This window comes from Leptinotarsa decemlineata, unplaced genomic scaffold, assembly GCF_025532065.1.
Source record: "Leptinotarsa decemlineata unplaced genomic scaffold, Ldec_3_MD MMD2_tig00000199_RagTag_RagTag, whole genome shotgun sequence".
NCBI classification, from domain to species: domain Eukaryota; kingdom Metazoa; phylum Arthropoda; class Insecta; order Coleoptera; family Chrysomelidae; genus Leptinotarsa; species Leptinotarsa decemlineata.
This window is the reverse complement of record NW_027412544.1, coordinates 10,535,165-10,553,318: the sequence shown is the minus strand read 5'-3', so window position 1 is coordinate 10,553,318 and position 18,154 is coordinate 10,535,165. Positions and strand designations below refer to the sequence as shown.

Sequence of the window (18,154 nt, the reverse complement as noted above, 5' to 3'; positions counted from 1 at the left end):
TTTAAATTCTTGCTTTTCGAATTGTTTTGTTTCTGCAAATATAAAGTGATCTTGGGACAGATTAGGCTTGATCAGTCTATAAGCAAATCACTATCATTTTCCATAGTATGAAACAAGTCCATTGCCTAGTATCAATTTCTCATTGTCTCAAAATAATTTATTCGAAGTGAATGTTTTCATTGACCATGATTTTTCTAAACCACTTTCGTAATATATCAGAGTTTTTTACATAAGTTTGATCAACTCCTTTCTATGATACTATACCGTAGTCAAATCGAAATTGAACTGAACTTGAGGTTCTGTAAAATTGAACTTTTGATTACAGGGTATTCATTCATCACATTATAAGTTAACAAATTACTGTCAAAGCACTTTCTCACATTTTAAATGAGTTTTTGACATAAAAATAATACAGAACTTCGAACTGTTCTTTGTAGGACTGCATAAGTCAATATATTTTTCTGAACCAGTGTTGGCTCAGGTTTGAACACATTGTTTTCAATTTGGTCAATAACTTTTCATGAATTCATAACGCACCCAGTGTTCTGTTTGAAAAAAGAAAGTTGCCTTACTGATACTTGGTAAATAAAGTGAATTGAATTCACACTAGCCTTCTGCAACTCTGAGGTGGAAAGAGGCACATTTCATATTTATCACTTAAAAAAAAATATTCTCCCTGTGTCTTCGAGCACTCAGGCACCGCTCTTAGAGCTTCCTGTAGTGCTTGTGTTTTGTCCTTGAAAAAAAAAAAGATCTCAAGGACATACAAAAAAGTGTATATCAGAACTGCTTCGATAGTTGATAAAAACGCTGGAACAAGTGTACTTACTATATCTGAGGGGGACTTCTTTGATGGGGACAAAATATAAATTGGTAAATCAATAAATATTTTCTATGAAATTTTTACATCGAGCGTATATGATTCATCATCCAAAAACAGTTTGAAACTTCCCATCTCCATACACTGGTAAGCATTATTTCGTTGTAACTCCTCTTTGTCTATGCAAAGAGGAGTTATGCAATGGAGTTAGAGATTTTTTTGAAGATACTGACATGTGGGGGGTATCAAAACTCTGCGCGTGAGGATTGATTGCAATATGCAATTTTTTGTTTTATCATCGGTCTCCTTTCCAGAGAAGGCTATTCCTACATCGTACAACATCCCAAAAATCAGTGAAAACTTGAACTTACATCGCTTATCTGAGTAGGAATTAGAAAAAAATCACCTGTTCTGCGGGTTGTGAACCTCCAACACAATTGCGATCCCGATTGGTAATAGTTCTTACAAAGTTCATACATCTTGCATTGGTCTGAGAGTGAGCAGGATCATGATCTGGTAAGACAAGGGGAAAACAATGTTCTGGAATGTTGGCAAACTGCAGAAGTTGACCTTGTGGCGAACAGCATTGAGTTTGATGGGGTTCTGAAAAGAAATACATGATATGTGCGAAATCTGACCATTCTCATCTCTATAGAGGTTTAGACGATGTTATACGAATATTATCACTTCACCAATTTTTTTATTTTACAAAATTGACATAATATCGAGGCTGGCAATGACGATCCATGCCAGGAGGGCTCTCCATTAATGCCGTTCTTCTACAAAGTAATAAATATCTGAATGTTGTTGCCCGTGAAACCTGATAACTACATTGTTTGTCTAAACTGAATTATAATTTTTCACAACTCTCACAGTCGAATTTGTAGAATAATTGAAATTTCAATGTTTTTAGTAGATCACTTTTCAGTTTCATAAATCATTGTGATTTTTCATGATAAACCAAAGAAATATATCAATTTCAAATTTTTTCTGAGTTTTGTGGTGATATTAAAATGAGAGAATTACTCGAAATTTTTTTCTGATTTTCTGAACACATAAAAATATCTGCGTAAATGCAAGCGAAATATAAATGGAACCACCTATTGGTGTGACACTCAAGTCAACTTGCCAAGTTTTTATGTCAGTGTTGGTGGTTTGACCAATCAACCGACAACTGCGGTAGAAATTTGGGAAGCTAACCTGAAATGCCATCGGAAAACGAATCCACATGTTTCTAAAAATGATATGAAATCTAGAAAGGTCAATGCAGTCAAGCTGCTGGAAAATAATTCCATGAAAATCAAAAACTAAATAGATAAGTACTTTTTGATCACTCCCATATTCATTTCAATTTAAGAGCCACCGGTAGACAGCTGTTTCAGCCTTATGGGCATCGTCAGTACCGGGCAGGCGGTCCTCGATTGAAGACAAAATGAGAAAAATCAAGAAAGTACTTGATAAAAATAGCTGCGTAAACGCAAGCGAAACATAAGTGGAAGCACTTATGCCAAGTCAACTTGGCAAGTTAACTTGGGTGTCACACCAATAGGTGGTTACACTTATGTTTCGCTTGCGTTTACGCAGCTATTTTTATCAAGTACTTTCTTGGTTTTTCTCATTTTGTCTTCAATCGAGGACCGCCTGCCCGGTACTGACGATGCCCAATAGGCTGAAACAGCTGTCTACCGGTGGCTCTTAAATTGAAATCAATATGGGAGTGATCAAAAAGTACTTATCTATTTATTTTTTGATTTTTATTGAATTATTTTCCAGCAGCTTGGCTGCATTAAGCTTTCTAGATTTCATATCATTTCTAGAAACATGTGGATTCGTTTTTCGATGGCATTTCAGGTTAGCTTCCCAAATTTCTGCTACCGCAGTTGTCGGTTGATTGGTCAAACCACCAACACTGACATAAAAACTTGGCAAGTTGACTTGGGTGTCACACCAATAGGTGGTTCAACTTATGTTTCGCTTGCGTTTACGCAGCTATTTTTATCAAGTACTTTCTTGGCTGAAACAGCTGTCTACCGGTGGCTCTTAAATTGAAATCAATATGGGAGTAATCAAAAAGTACTTATCTATTTATATATATTAGGAACTGTCATATATGAACTTGAGTATGTTGGCACAGTTAGAGTTCAAAAAGTAAAATTTAGATTTTGAGAATACCTTAACTGTGAAGTGCATTTTCTTATGTGTATGAATGTGTACAGTTTCAACTGTTTTCCTTTATAGTTATCACAAAAGTGATATGTATGAGTCATCATTAAAAAATAATATAACTTCCATTTCGTAATACAGCATTACTCCATAACAATTCACTTTTCCAACTTTTCTGTTGAGTTACTTGAAAAAAACATTTGTCTAACGTAATATCGCTGATTAGTTCTGTTGGAGAAATCACATGAAAACATCGCCTCTAGTAGGTATGTTGAATTTGTGGAGGAAAACATTGTTATGGAATATACTTCAATATGAATTCAATGTTGTATTTTATTGAAACAATTGAAACTATTGTAGAAAAAAATAATGAGCTATTTATGTTCTATTGCTAGTTCCGTAAATATTGAGAAGAAAGGCTAGTATTGCACCTTCAACATCAAATAAAAAAGATAAATTCAATTTTTTTGGGGGGTTGATCTTCACGAATCTAGTTTAAAATTCTGCTGTTATTTCCTGGAGTGAAGTATATCTCTTACATAGCAGTTAGGGAATATACTTACGTGCTTGGGTACTTCCAGCTATCATACTCATATCATGCGTGATAATTTGACCGTACTGCATAGCGTTGAGTGTCCAAATATGGTCTTCTGCTTGAATATCTGGATAAAGAAGTAAGCTGACCGATCGTGCCAGAGGTAAATCGTTTCCACTTTTGGCGATGGTGGGAGTGCTGATTCCTGGAAATAAAAATAAGTATTAATTCCATTGATATGTTGCAAGCTAAAAATTACATTCCTTATTGTCATAATTGGTATTGATACTATTTGACTAAGAACATTAATTAGATTAAATAAAACGAATTTTCACGAATTCTCAAACGTAAACTATGTTTACGCTAGAGAAAGCGAAACACGTGTCGTGGTTTTTGTAAAACCTTTCATAGTGAAAATCATACAATTAACTGTATTAATTAGTTTTTCATGAAGATCCACAAGTAATGCAGAAGAATCCTCAAAGTGATCTAAAAGGAACTCTACATGTGCGCTGCAGATTCATTTGGAAAACCTTCTTGAGATGTGTACTTCTAACATCTTCAGTAGACCAGTCTTTGGTATCCCAAACTCTTTGTCAAATAAAAACCAATGCAATTGGATATGATGGTTTGAATATCAAAATGATTCTTCAATGCTGTCCAGTAATTCTTTTTTTTTCACCCATATCATCAATTACTGTCTCACCAATAATTTTTTTCCTTCAAATTGGAAGAAGGCTCTAATATTACCACTACCAAAAACTACTAATCCTCAAGAACTGAAAGACCTTCATGCAATAAGCATTTTACCCACGATGTCAAAATTGTTAATCATCAGCTGACGAAAGACCTGAATGAAAAATCAATTTTACCGAAGACACAATCTGAATATAGAAGAGGACATACTTGCACTACCGCCTTGCTACATTTAGTCGATAATATTCTTTCAGCTTCAGATAAAAGTTTATGTACAGCCCTGATACTTCTTGATTTTAGTAGGGCATTTGACACTATGAACTATGACGTACTAATGTCAATTCTGCATCATATAGGAATATCTACAAATAGTGTTGAATTCTTCAATAATTATTTGAGGGGAAGATATCAGAGTATGACAGTAGCAGCCAATAAGTCGGGAGTGCCACAAAGTTCAATCCTAGGTCCACTAGTCTTTTCTATTTATACCAGCCAGCTCGTTAACTCCCTTGGACATTGTTCTTCTCATTTATACGCAGACACACAGATCTATATCTCTTTGAAACCTGAAGACGTTGATAAGGCTTGTGCACAAGTTTATAAAGACATCAATAATTTTGTTGAAACTGCAACTGATCATTGTCTAGTTAACAACACAAAAAAGCGAAATGTTTTGATATTTGGGCCAAAAGATTGAAGACAAAATGAAAATACTTGACAAGGACCTGTCCATTGTAGATAAAGCGAGAAGTCTGGGGCTTATTCTCGAAAGTAATTTAAGATTCGAAACACACGTGAAAAAAACTTATTCAAAAGGCTTATGGAACTCTTAAGATTATTTATGGAAATAGAAATTCTCTTACAAAAGCAACAAAAATAATGTTATGTGTACGGTCCCTGCTTAACGAAAGCATATGAGCAAAAAATCCAAAAGATTCAGAATTCATGTTTACGTCTCATTCATGTGGTTCTAAGGCGAGAAAGTATTTCCAATAAATTGGTTGAAACGGGTTGGTTAAATATGGCAATGCGTAGGCGGTTGCATGCAGCGTGTTTATTTCATAGAATAATCATAACGAAGATTCCGATTTACTTATATGAAAAAAATTCTTTTCGAACCGATGTTTATACTATCAATATTCGATTTGAAGGTATATTAACACCACCAATTCATGAATCATGAATTCTTTAAACGGTCCTTCAGTTACCAAATTGGCTACGTGTACAACGGTAATCCAAACGAAATTAAAAAAATTAATATGATTAGTTTTGAGTACTACTATAAGAATGTTTTGTGGAAGCAATAAACCAAATGATACATTTCAGATCCCTAAGTTGTTAAGAGTCCCTATTATTGTTTTTTTTCAAATTCTGTATTATAGGCATTATCCATAATGTTAAGCTTGAGTGAGGTTAAGTGGTAGAACAAATCAGTAATTTTGAATGATTGATTTGGACTTCGACTTTGACGTTAGCCCTAGGATCATTAATGTACCAATTGTTAAAAAATCTATATGTATCCTAGATTGACAGAATTGACACATTATTATTATTATTATTATGTAATGCTCTGGAAAGAATCTTTTAAACATTTCCATATAAAGTATCTGCAGGAATAAAATAGGCATCTTGATCTTCATTCGGGAGGATGAATTTGAATAGAATCTAGTAGCGTCAGGATATGTTTGAGAGGGGAGCTCTCTTAATGTGAGCAATATTCCAAAGAAGGTCCAATTTGTTTCATGAAGCCGAGTGGTGTACAACTGTTCACTACGAAATACTGTTCCAAGATTCTGAAAGGTTAACTTAACTATTCCAGTGACATGATTGAGACGAAATGTATTGATATCCAATTATACAACCAACAGATAGATAGATACATTTTCTTCCTTTCATGTCATCAATTACAATGTTCACGATCGTAACTTATTGCTGGCTCAAATGATAAAAACATTTTTATAAAAGTAATTTTAAAACACTGCTTTCAGTTCTTCAATTAATAGCGTTTTCAGTTGATTAGGCAGGCTTCCGGTGATTTTTTATAGTACATATGACTAAACTTTGGTTGACATCGGAATGCATTCCAAACTTCATTTCATTTTTGTGTATTTATATATACAAGAATGTTGGATAAATAAATACATACTTGTGGAAGTCAAAACTTTTTTTTAATGTTTGAATGACTCATCAAACTCAAGATCGAGTATCATGGAAAGCCTAGCGAGTATGTTTTATTGAGCCTACGACAAACTGTGTCGATTTGCTCAGTCCATTGAATTTCTGAATCAAAAGTAGTTCCTAAAAACAAAGTGTGTTTGTTGACTGCATTTCAAACTATGGTCATTGACATTTTTCTCTTCTGTATTAGTTATATTTTTCCAGAGATTATTGGACGAGTACTATAAGAAAACTATTTAAAGATAGTTTTAGCTTTAGATACTGTTTTGTCTACAGAACATCCCTTGAACACGAATGTTATGTCATCTGCATACATGAATAACATTTCCTCCTATATGTAGTTGAGAAGATCATTCACATACAAAAAAAACAAAAGTTTCAAGCTTCATTTGATTTCTTTCAGACAAACCCTCATCAATATTCAATGCCGTTTGTCACTGTTTGCGAATATACAGTGTGTCTCACTTCTCATGGAGACACCCCTATATCTTCCTTAATGATCAAGGTAAAATGATCAAACTCTCAGGACTGATAGAAATGCTCAAAATGCATATACCACCTGAATTGGGTTGGCCGAAGTGATATACACTGCCAGCCACTCGCGATGGAATAATCCAACCCCAACCCCAACCCAACTACCAACTCACTACGAATACACTCTTCTCCTGAAAAAAATTCAGTCTTGAAAAATCCAAATTTGTCTCACTTCTCATGGAAACACCCCCTGTATCTTCCGTAATAATTGAGGTAGAATGATGAAACTATCAGGACTGATGGAAATGCTGCAAATGTACCTACCAGCTGAATGGGGTTGACCAAAGTGATATATACTACCCACTATTCGCGATGGAGCAACCCATTTTTACGGTAAAACATACTAGGGGGCGAAATAGTTCGCTTCCAATATCTGAACCCCTTCATTCTATCTGGAGAGTACTCTCAGGTATCAGAGATGCAGACATTTTCACGGATTCGTTTGGCTGTGAGATGCTATCATCCATTTTGAGCCTCTCTGAGGAAATTGTTACAGCACCATACTTCTCAGATTCATCGAAATAGTGCGGAGCAGTGTATGAAAAGAAAAATTTTCAATGGCGGCATCTAATATAACTGAGGAAGACCATTTGTAAAATTAGCTCTGGGTGCCGAACATCCATATTCTATCCCAACCAGAAGTGAGAGCTCTCCGATTGATGAGCAAATGCCGCAAAAAAATGGAAAAAATCTATTTTCAAAGGTTCACATCTCGAAAACTATATACTTTTGAGATTTGGCTGTGGATACTTCTAATCAGCACATCAAGAACTACAACATATCAAAATTTCGGCAAAATTCACGGCACGCCATTTTTCATAAGAAATGTGCGTGCCAATATTGAAATATTGAGGAAACAGTTTGCCAACCGAAACAAAATGAATCTTCATACTAATTGCAACACCGAAACAAACGTTAATTTCACAACACAACAAAGTTTATGTTTCGGGGTTGAAATTAGATGATTTTAATGTATTTCCACGTGTTAAAACCGAAAGTGACCATAAAAATTATATATTAGCTCTTGTTTTCAAGATATAGTATCATTATATTATATATATATGTATATTGAGTTTTCAACAAATGAAATATTTCATCACCAACAGTTGGTACACATGTTTGTTTACATAACACCCCTCTCATCAGCTGTTCTTAAGTAGTAAACATAACCTATGTGAGTTTGTCAATTGTACGCACGTGGTTGCTATTGAAATTATCGTGTGAAGTTGATTTTTAAATTAATTTAAGTGCTGATCTGAAATGCTTCGAAAGTGTGTGAATTCTGTCGATAGCTTTTGCTATATATGTGGTGAAATAACATTTAAGGCTCAAAAACGTAAAATGACACCTATCGTTAAGACAGCCTATGAACATTATTTTGGTGTGGAAGTTGGGGACCAAGATAAATCATGGGCTCCTCATATATGTTGTAATTCTTGTTCCGTCATATTGCGAAAGTGGCTGAAAAATAAAAACCGGGCAATGGCTTTTGCAGTACCTATGGTTTGGCGTGAGCCCACCAATCATACAGACGACTGTTATTTCTGCTTAACTCCTCCCATTAAGCAAGGTTTATCTATGAAGAAAAGAGGAACGGTTAAATACCCTAATCTCCCATCTGCTCTTCGGCCTGTACCACACTCAGACAATTTGCCAGTCCCTTCTCCACCCCAAAACTATGAAATTTTAGAGGAAGGTGATGAAGACTGTTTAGAAGGAGCAACCCATCCTTCTACATCCTATGACCCTGATTTTGAGGTAAGCGATAGGTCTAGTGATCCGCACAGAATTAGTCAAGCAGAGTTGAGTGACCTTATAAGAGATCTTCGCTTGTCTAAGGAAAAGGCTGAGCTGTTAGGGTCAAGACTACAACAGTGGAATCTTCTAAAACATGATGTGAAAATATCTCAGTACAGACAGCGTCAAAAAGATTTGCTTCCTTTTTTTGAGAAAAAAGAAAACCTCGTAGTTTGTTCTGATGTTAATGGTTTGATGGACTGCTTGAATTTGGATCACACTCCATCTGAATGGAGACTGTTTATAGACTCTTCAAAACTAAGCTTAAAAGCTGTACTTCTGCATAATGGAAATCAGCTACCCTCTATTCCTATAGGTCATGCAGTTCACATGAAGGAAACGTACATAAATATGAAAACACTTCTCCAATCAATCAAATATGAACAACACAAGTGGCACATCTGTGGTGATCTGAAAGTCATTGCTATACTCCTAGGAATGTAATTAGGGTTCACCAAGTACTGTTGTTTTTTGTGTCTCTGGAACAGTCGGGATAGAAAATCTCACTATAAAAAAATGAACTGGCCTACACGAGACCTAAACCCTAATGAGAAAAATGTAGTTTACGAGCCTCTTGTAGATCCTAAGGATGTTCTCCTTCCCCCATTACATATTAAGTTGGGACTAATGAAAAACTTTGTGAAGGCAATGGACCAGCAAGGACAAGCTTTTAAGTACTTGAGAGCAAAGTTTCCCAGGTTGAGTGATGCTGAAGTCAAGGAAGGCATCTTTATTGGGCCTCAAATCCGTGAAATCGTAAATGATCCTGCTTTTGACATGATTTTAACAGGAAATGAAAAAAGAGCCTGGGAAGCCTTTAAGGGGGTTGTACATGGGTTTTTAGGTAACAAAAGAGATGATAACTTCACGGCATTGGTTAAAGAGCTTCTTCAAGCTTACCACCAACTTGGATGCAACATGTCCTTAAAAATTCATTTTCTTCACTCTTATCTTAATTTCTTCCCACAAAACTGTGGAGCTGTGAGTGACGAACATGGAGAAAGATTCCATTAAGACATTGCCTTAATGGAACAGAGATATCAGGGCCGTTGGAATGAAGCAATGCTTGCAGACTACTGCTGGTCTGTGTGTAGGGATGCTCCAGAAGTGTTTTATAAAAGACAAGCTAAACGACAGCGATCTTACAATGAATCGGATGGACTTAATTGAAATTTGGTGGTACAAACTTCTTTTATTTGTCAAAACACTAAGAATAATGTTTTTTTTATTAATTTTGTACTTAAAATATTCTAAAAGAAACATAACAATATTGTTTTATGTACTTTCACTTTTCACGTATAGTATAACTACTCTTTAAGAATAAGTACTGTGTATCTCAAAAACCAGAGCTAATAAAAATTTTTCATTGTTATTTTCGTTTTTATCACCCCAAAATTAGAAGAAATTGACTAATTTAGTGTAGGAAACATTCAAAAAATATTTTTTTGTTGTGTTGTGATTTTCAATGTAAAAATCGTACTCGGTACACAGGTAGAATTTAGAGTATTTCACCTACTTGACTTGTTGTCTGAAATCATTTGATGGGATTGAATAACAGCAGTTTCACCAAATAAAAATCATATGGTGCCCTGAGATTACCAGAATATAAAAAATGTTCTAAAAATTTATAGATTAAATACCACCATGTATAGAGTGATAGTACAAAGAATAAATTGCTAATATATTGCTAATATATTGTTAAAAGGATTCGCTAAAATACTCTTCCAAACTATGAAAGGGTCTGTCAACAAATAGGTTCTTCACTGCCTTTTTGAAATGAATGTTGCTCAAATTTGCAGATCTTATTTCTAATGGTAAATGATTGAACAATTTACCACCATTATAGTATATGGAATCCCGGATTAAATTCGAAGTTGGGATGGGAAGTCTAAAGGTATAATTACTATTGCGAGTAGCATGAGGAGTAGAAGCAAAGTTGAACTTCGATTTATGTTTGTAAATATGGCATACCGTCTCTAAGATAAAAAGTGCGATGACTGTTAACATTTTATTGGCAGTGAACAAATTTCTACACGATTCTCTGGGTTTGACTTTACAGAGATATCTTAGTGCCTCTTCTGTAATATCAATACAGAAGAGAGAAGGGATGAGTTGCATGCTCCCCAAAAAGGTATTCCATAACGTAGACGAGATTCAATGAGTGCATGGTAAACGGTCTTCGCAACATGAAAACCCAACTCATTTGAAACCACTCTGACTGCATAACATCTGGAGGAGATCTCACTCTTCAGTTGTTTAAGGTGTTCATCAAATTTCAGCCTATTATCAATAAATACACCGAGAAACTTTGTGTTTAATTCATTTTTAATATGGCAGCGTCTATTGAAATTTCATCAGGCGAACATTTAAATGATATTATATTCGTTTTGGACGTATAGAGAGAGAGTAAATTTGCATCGCAACAGCTCTTCACCTTCTTCAAGTCGGATGATATTATTTTATTTAACTTCATCAAGTTTTTTTCTTTCCATAATATTGTAGTATCATCCGCAAATAGAGTGAAACTACCAGATATATCAATCATAGATATGTCATTCATATATAGCAGAAACAGAATAGAGCCTAACACAGAACCCTGTGATACACTAGATTCAATGGCCCTGTTCTCCGATAGTTTCGTTGTCCTCACCATTTGACTCGACCTGAAAGGTACGATTCAAACCAAGTGTTCGTTACACCTCTACATCCATATCTATGTAGTTTTTTTAATAAAATTTTGTGATTGACACAATCAAACGCCTTTGAAATATCGCAAAAAATTGCGGCAGCTACTTCGCCAGCATTCAATTCAGAATAAATTTCATATAAAAAAGAGAAGATAGCTTCATTTGTATCTTTTTCCGCCTGAAACCCAAACTGGTTTTTGCTTATAATACAGTGCAGTTTTAAGAATTCATCTAAACGTACTTTGACTAATTTCTCAATAATTTTTGCTAAAGTTGGTATCAAGGAAATAGGACGCAGATTGGAGGAATTATCCAAATCACCACCTTTATGTATTGGAATGACAACGGAAGTTTTCAGGGAAGAAGGAAATGAGCCAGTTCTGAATGAGGCATTAATAAGGGCGACCAAAGTTTGTAGAGCATTGAGTGGTAAATTCAAAAGAATCTCCGGCCGTGTTTTTGTTTTCAATGTCATGATGTGTTTTGAACAATTCATTAAGGTCAGTGTCATATAAAATAAGACTGTCCTGATTTTTTATATTGTCTAACTTGATCAATGGATCATATGGAGCATGAATTATGTTACTCAACTGTTTAGCAATAGAACAGTAGAACTTATTTATTATATTAGGATTAAGTGAGAGTTCAGAGTTTTTTTTTGTTTTACCTCTTATATCACTAATAATTGACCAAGTTTCTTTAATTTTATCCTTTGATTCCCCCATTCTGTTGCCGTAATATATCCTCTTAGCTAAACTGATAGTGGATCGATAGATTTTTTTGTAATCATTGAAATAGTTCCAGAAAAATGTTTAATTTGTGAATTTTCTGATATAATGCAGTGAGCGCAGGTTTCTAAAGGATGTTTTCAGTCCTTTTGTCTCCCATGGCTTTTTACATTTATTTGGAATGTGGTATGATAAATAGGGGTCACATTCAGAGAGTATGCTCACCCAGTCCATTTCAAGGCAGTGTTGATTGAACGACTGAACAATCTACCATAATTATGTATGGTTTGTTTTTCTGTTGATTTTAAAAGAATATATCATATCATTGCTTCGTAATCAGATAATCCGGATGGAATAACTGTGCATGTCATGTCATGTGCTTGTCAATATTGCTACAGACATAGTCGACGCAGGATGCAGAAAATCGAGAAATGCGAGTATCCGTATCAACATGCATACTTAAGTCAAATGATAAAAGTAAGTTCTTCAGTGACTCATTAACCAGAGAATCACAGTCATTGTAATTGATATTGAAATCGCCTGTTACGATTATAGAACTATTTATCGGCAGGTCAGACAAGAGAAGCTCCAGTTTTCTCAAAAATATATTAACATCCGTAGAGGGAGATCGGTAAAGACAAACAACATATAAATTATATTTTTTGCTAAAGCAGATTGTGAATTCAAATGTTTTATCATCCAAGAGGCCATTGAACTTTTCGACTTGAGAAAAAGAGTAATCGGTAATTGCAGTGTCAGCCACCAGCATAACTGTTCCTCCATAGTTTGACTCTGTTCTGGAGTTTCTGCATACCACAGAGTAGCAAGGTATGTATATAGGCTCATTACTATTACACCAATGTTCTGTTAACAATACTATACTGTGAAAATTCAGACTATTCAGAAGTACATAAAGTTCGTCCCACTTACGTCTAAGGTACTGAATATTCAGTAAAAAAAATGTGCAGGTTTTTGTATTAGATTTGAAATTGTAACAACTATTATCATTTCCAGAACATTGTTCACTCTTGGAATTAATTTCTTGGGATATCACAGGTCTATAGAAAGGATGTTCTGAGCTTGTTCTAAAAAATCGTCGCATATAGAGACATATTTCAAATTACTCCCTTGTTTTTTGGTTACAATGTTATAGTTTAATAAATTTTTCGCTATGATATGAATATTAAGCATTTTACCACCGCGGCTGTTAATCTCCAAGAAAGAAATATTTCCAGCATAACAATTTATCTTTTTTGTGTATTCGTATAATTTGATATTAAATTCATAGTTAAGTTGATTAACACTATACATCTTTCCATAGGGCATAGAAGATAGTATTATGTTTATATTTGTACAGAATTTCAGAAGACTATTGATTTTTCTGAATGAAGGATATTTATTCGCCCTAAAATCATTTGACCCTGCCAAAACTAAAATGTAATCTATTGTTGAAAGATCTTGGTATTAACCCCCAGACCAGTTTTCATTGCATTTGTTGTTTCTAGTATTGTTGTTCCTTGTATCACTGTTGTTCCTGTTGTTTCTGTCGTGTTTTTGTTCCCATTGTGTTCATTGTACCTGTGTTTGGGTTGGGTATTGTTACTTCGTTCCAGGTGTTTTCTGTTCGTGAGTTCCTGTTCATATTTTTAAATATCTGAAATTCCAATTTTAAGTGATATCAGTGCCTTTTGATTAACAAAGTTCAACATGGCACGTCAGTCATTAAAAAAAAATTGAAGTTGTTTTAATGTTTTGGTGAATGCGCGAGGTGCTATCGTGAAGCGGCCGCTGAATTCAATAGAAGAGGTAGCTAGAGGTAGTTAGAGGTGGCTGTACACCCTGGAACTGTCCATAAAATATATAATCTTCTCGTGAGCACCGACCAAGTAACAAAGGACAGAAACATTGTAAAATAACATACTGAAGATGATACCATATTGGTGACTTAGCAAGCTAATCCAAGAATTAGTTTGAAAAACTTATCGTTTCAACTCAATATGAGCCGCAGTAAAATACGTATGGAGTATTGTTTATGGATGCAGGGAAATTATCTCAATGACAAGAATTTTTCAAAGTATATCTTATACAGTGATACGGCTACCTTCACCATGAATGGTGTCTTATCTTTCCAGAACATGAGATTTTGGGCTGAACAAAATCAAAATTGGGTAGTTAATTGTAGAGACCAAACATCTCAGAAAATTAATGTGTGATGTGGTATTCTGAACGAAAATATTATCGGGCCTTTTTTTTCGATTAAAATCTTAACGGACGACTATTCGTTGATTTTCTCAAAAATTCTATTTTCCGATGTGTTGGAAGAACTATCTTCAGATGTGGGACACAAAAAGATTTTTCAGTTAGATGGTTCACCGTTTCACAATAGTCGCATAGCAAGGGTTTGGTTGAATAGGAACCTACCTATGAAATGGATAGGATCCAATAGCCCTCTCGTAGTATCGCCACAACGATCCTCCGATCTAACTAAACTGGATTTTTATTTATGGGGAACGTTTAAAAATGAAGTTTATAAGGATAGGCCAACAAATAGGATCTTCGTGCAATAATTATACGAGCGTGTAAATAAATCACACTTAGAGAACTGAGAAGAGTTGGAGGAAATAATAGAATGAGCATAGAAAAATGTGTTTGCTTGGAGGAAAGTTTGACAGAAGGCACAAAAATTAAAAACTGTCAACAACTGAATCAATTGAAATTGATTATTTTGTTTTTCAATTGATTTTTTTTTCGCAACAAAAAACACTTGATTTTTTGAAAATAATGGAAAGATGGGAATCTGAATTAACATTAATCATCTTGAAACCACACTGATACCATGTTTCCAGTCTAGTTACAAAATTAACATTTCCTCTCATATTGACTTTCCGAGAAGGAATAACTTTCCTGACAACAAAATAAAAAAAAAATATTTATATGAAACTGAAGTTTTTCTTGAACAATTGATTTTTCATGTAAAAATTCTGATTGTCTAGGACGGGGTCGTGTTTTGATGTCAAAACCAAAAAAAAATCTACTTCTATAATTATAGAAAATACGGGGGTATTTCCATGAGAAGTGAAACAAATTTGGATTTTTCAGGACTGATTTTTTTTCAGAAAAAGAGTAGTAAGTTGGTAGCCCTGATCACGAATCTGAAGGAATTTTGAGCCTATTTTGCCCACTAGTACGTTTAACCGTAAAAATGGGTTGTTCCATCGCAAGTGGCGGGCAATGTATATCACTTTGAAAATGTCTGCATCTTTGATACCTGAGAGTACTCTCCAGATAGAATGAAGGGGTTCAGATATTGAAAGCGAACTATTTCGCCCCCTAGTATGTTTTACCGTAAAAATGGGTTGCTCCATCGCGAGTAGCGGGTAGTTTATATCACTTTGGTCAACCCCATTCAGGTGGTAGGCGCATTTGCAGCATTTCCAGCAGTCCTGAGAGTTCATCATTCCACCTCAATTATTACGGAAGAAACGGGAGTGTCTCCATAAGAAGTAGTATATTAGGAAAATATTAGGAGTTATGCATATATAAATAATTTATCTACGTATACAATTTTACAGTACGTCATGTATAATAATTTGATATATTCCAATAATAACTTTCTGAATACTTTCAAGTAAATAACATGTTTTATTTCATCAGGTAACTTATTGAAGCTATCTAGACCTTTGAAGAACAATTAATTCATTCCACTTTTATAGTTTGTTCGGGATATATAAATTGTATTACATGTTCTTGTGTTATGTGAATGAAGGTCACTATTTCGAACTGAATATCTGCTAAGATAGGCGAGTTGTATCCCACTCGTAATTTTGAAAATAAAAATCATGCTCAAATAATACAGTCTTTTATGTGACGGCTGCCACTGCAGAGTATTCAACAAAGATTCAATAGGGGTATACTGGTTGCATCTCAAAATAATTCTCATACCTCGATTTTGTAGTTTCTGCAACTGTCCCATTTGATTTTGGTGGAATAGATACATATAGATGTTACATGAAAATTAATACGAAATTATGATTTCCCACGTCAAAAAACCCTGGGTACCGAATTTCATGCAAATAACTTATTTTTTGCAAGAGTTATTTTCAAAAAGCGAACAAAAAAATTCAATTTCAACACCCCGTATTTCCGAAACGAAGCATTTTCGGATACAAGTTTATATAAACTTTTTTTCTTAAAATTGTCTCAGGAATACGTCACTTGAATATTTTAACGTACTTATGTTACACCCTGTATATTATCCCAGTGACTCATAATTTTTATTTCTTTATCTTTCCACTTATCTGTTACTTCGAAAATAACTTTAGATTGGAGTCGAATATTATTTCTGGAATTGGATATCTTCAAAATCAACTTGCGAATCTCTAAATAACTTTCAACCGACTCAATAACTTTTCAACCGACGGAAGTTTATATATTCATTAAATCATATATCGACAGCTGATGCATGTATGAAATATTATTGGAATAATTGATGTAGTTCACGAGTAATATAATAACCAATAAATTGAATGATTGAATGCATGACATACATATCATTTTTCCATAACTTTATTTTTAAATCTGATTTGTTATTTGTTCATAATTTCATGAACAGAGTAATCCAAATCCATTGCCATCACGTGAATTTTGAAGTAATTGATTTAGTTGAAAACAAGGAGCCAAATATTGCAAGAAAATATTCCAAAACTGTACTTAGGGATCGCAAACGGTAATAATTATAAACTTGCCAGAAACGATTTTTCAACAAAATTATAGAAAAAAGATCTTTCATTATAGTGGAATATCAGTTTTGACAAGTCAAAGTCAAAAGTCAACGAACGATTCCTAGCACTGGTTGGCCGATAAGTAGTGATAATCGATCGTCTGGCCCAAGTGCTTGAACCACCGTTTCATGTAATGGCCGATTGGATGAGTAGAGTAAACCACTCACGCCAACCCAACCGGTTACCGTCCCACCATGATGAAAATAATGTTTGCAAAATAGATTTTTCAAGTTGGTTTCATATAATCGAACAGACTTCTCTATCGTTCTCTGATGCTTCTGTTTTTGATATTCGGCAGTTCTTCCAGTATTATAATTTAATAACATCATAAGACCAAATGCTTCTGAATACCAACCCACTTCTGGTGAACCCGGAAAATAACCATATTGTTCTTCAAACGCATAAGTCAATTTCCCAACGCTCATATAATAATTTGGCACCGAAATAATTCACTACAGTTCCAGAGTTAATTTGTAATATGAATGTACTTTATCAATTCTAAAAATCTTAGCGCAAAAAATTGCTCTTTTCTTCGTCAAGAGAGATATTGTGATACTTCAATAGTTTATTGACCGATATTTTTTATTCTCTAATATTATCTAATTTTTGTGTTACTTTTTGAGTGTCAACAGTGTTTGTTTGCAACTCTTTTAATTTCTATACTAGTAATATTTCTAGTTATACAAATAAATTCACATCTTGATTATATGCAGTTGAGTTATATTGAATAAAAAGTATTAAAATATCTCTCTTCCTGTTCAGCCTGTGAAATCAGACTACAAAACACGTAGGTACATAAATAATTCACTTTCAATACTTAATCCTGAATGAGTCATGTGGAAATTCCTGCTACTTTTAATTATCTACTTGAATTATCGTAACATAAAAACAAGTTCATATGTTCAATAAATCACATATTAACAATTCATGAATTCTTAATGATTATATGAAAGGAGTACAGTAGTTCATGAAAATTGTTAAATCAGTCAATGGAAAACATGTCATCTAATGGCAAAACTAAATATCACATTGAGCAAATTTTTACTGAGTGTTTTTCAATATACCAATTGAAATATTTTAGAGCAGTACTCATTTATTGCTCTGGATTAGGATCATAGTTGTAAAATTTGCAACGTATGTGAAATAAATACATAAATGGTGTTTTTCACGACTTCTTCAGAAGAACTTATACAATATTTTTCAATTTTGTTTGCAGTAATCGTTTGTACGGATTG

The 18,154-nt window shown here is 34.2% G+C and overlaps 1 protein-coding gene across 2 annotated transcripts in view; it reads right to left on the bottom strand.

The window, feature by feature from the left end:
* Positions 1–18,154, bottom strand: part of LOC111511917 (peroxidase) — a 135,175-nt gene that overhangs the window by 20,038 nt on the left and 96,983 nt on the right. For both annotated transcript variants that reach the window (XM_074172919.1, XM_074172920.1), the window contains 2 exons: positions 3,547–3,723; positions 1,227–1,423 (listed from right to left, as the gene is read on the bottom strand). In XM_074172919.1, the coding sequence (XP_074029020.1) occupies positions 1,227–1,423; positions 3,547–3,723 (374 nt within the window). The remainder of the gene's footprint in view (positions 1–1,226; positions 1,424–3,546; positions 3,724–18,154) is intronic.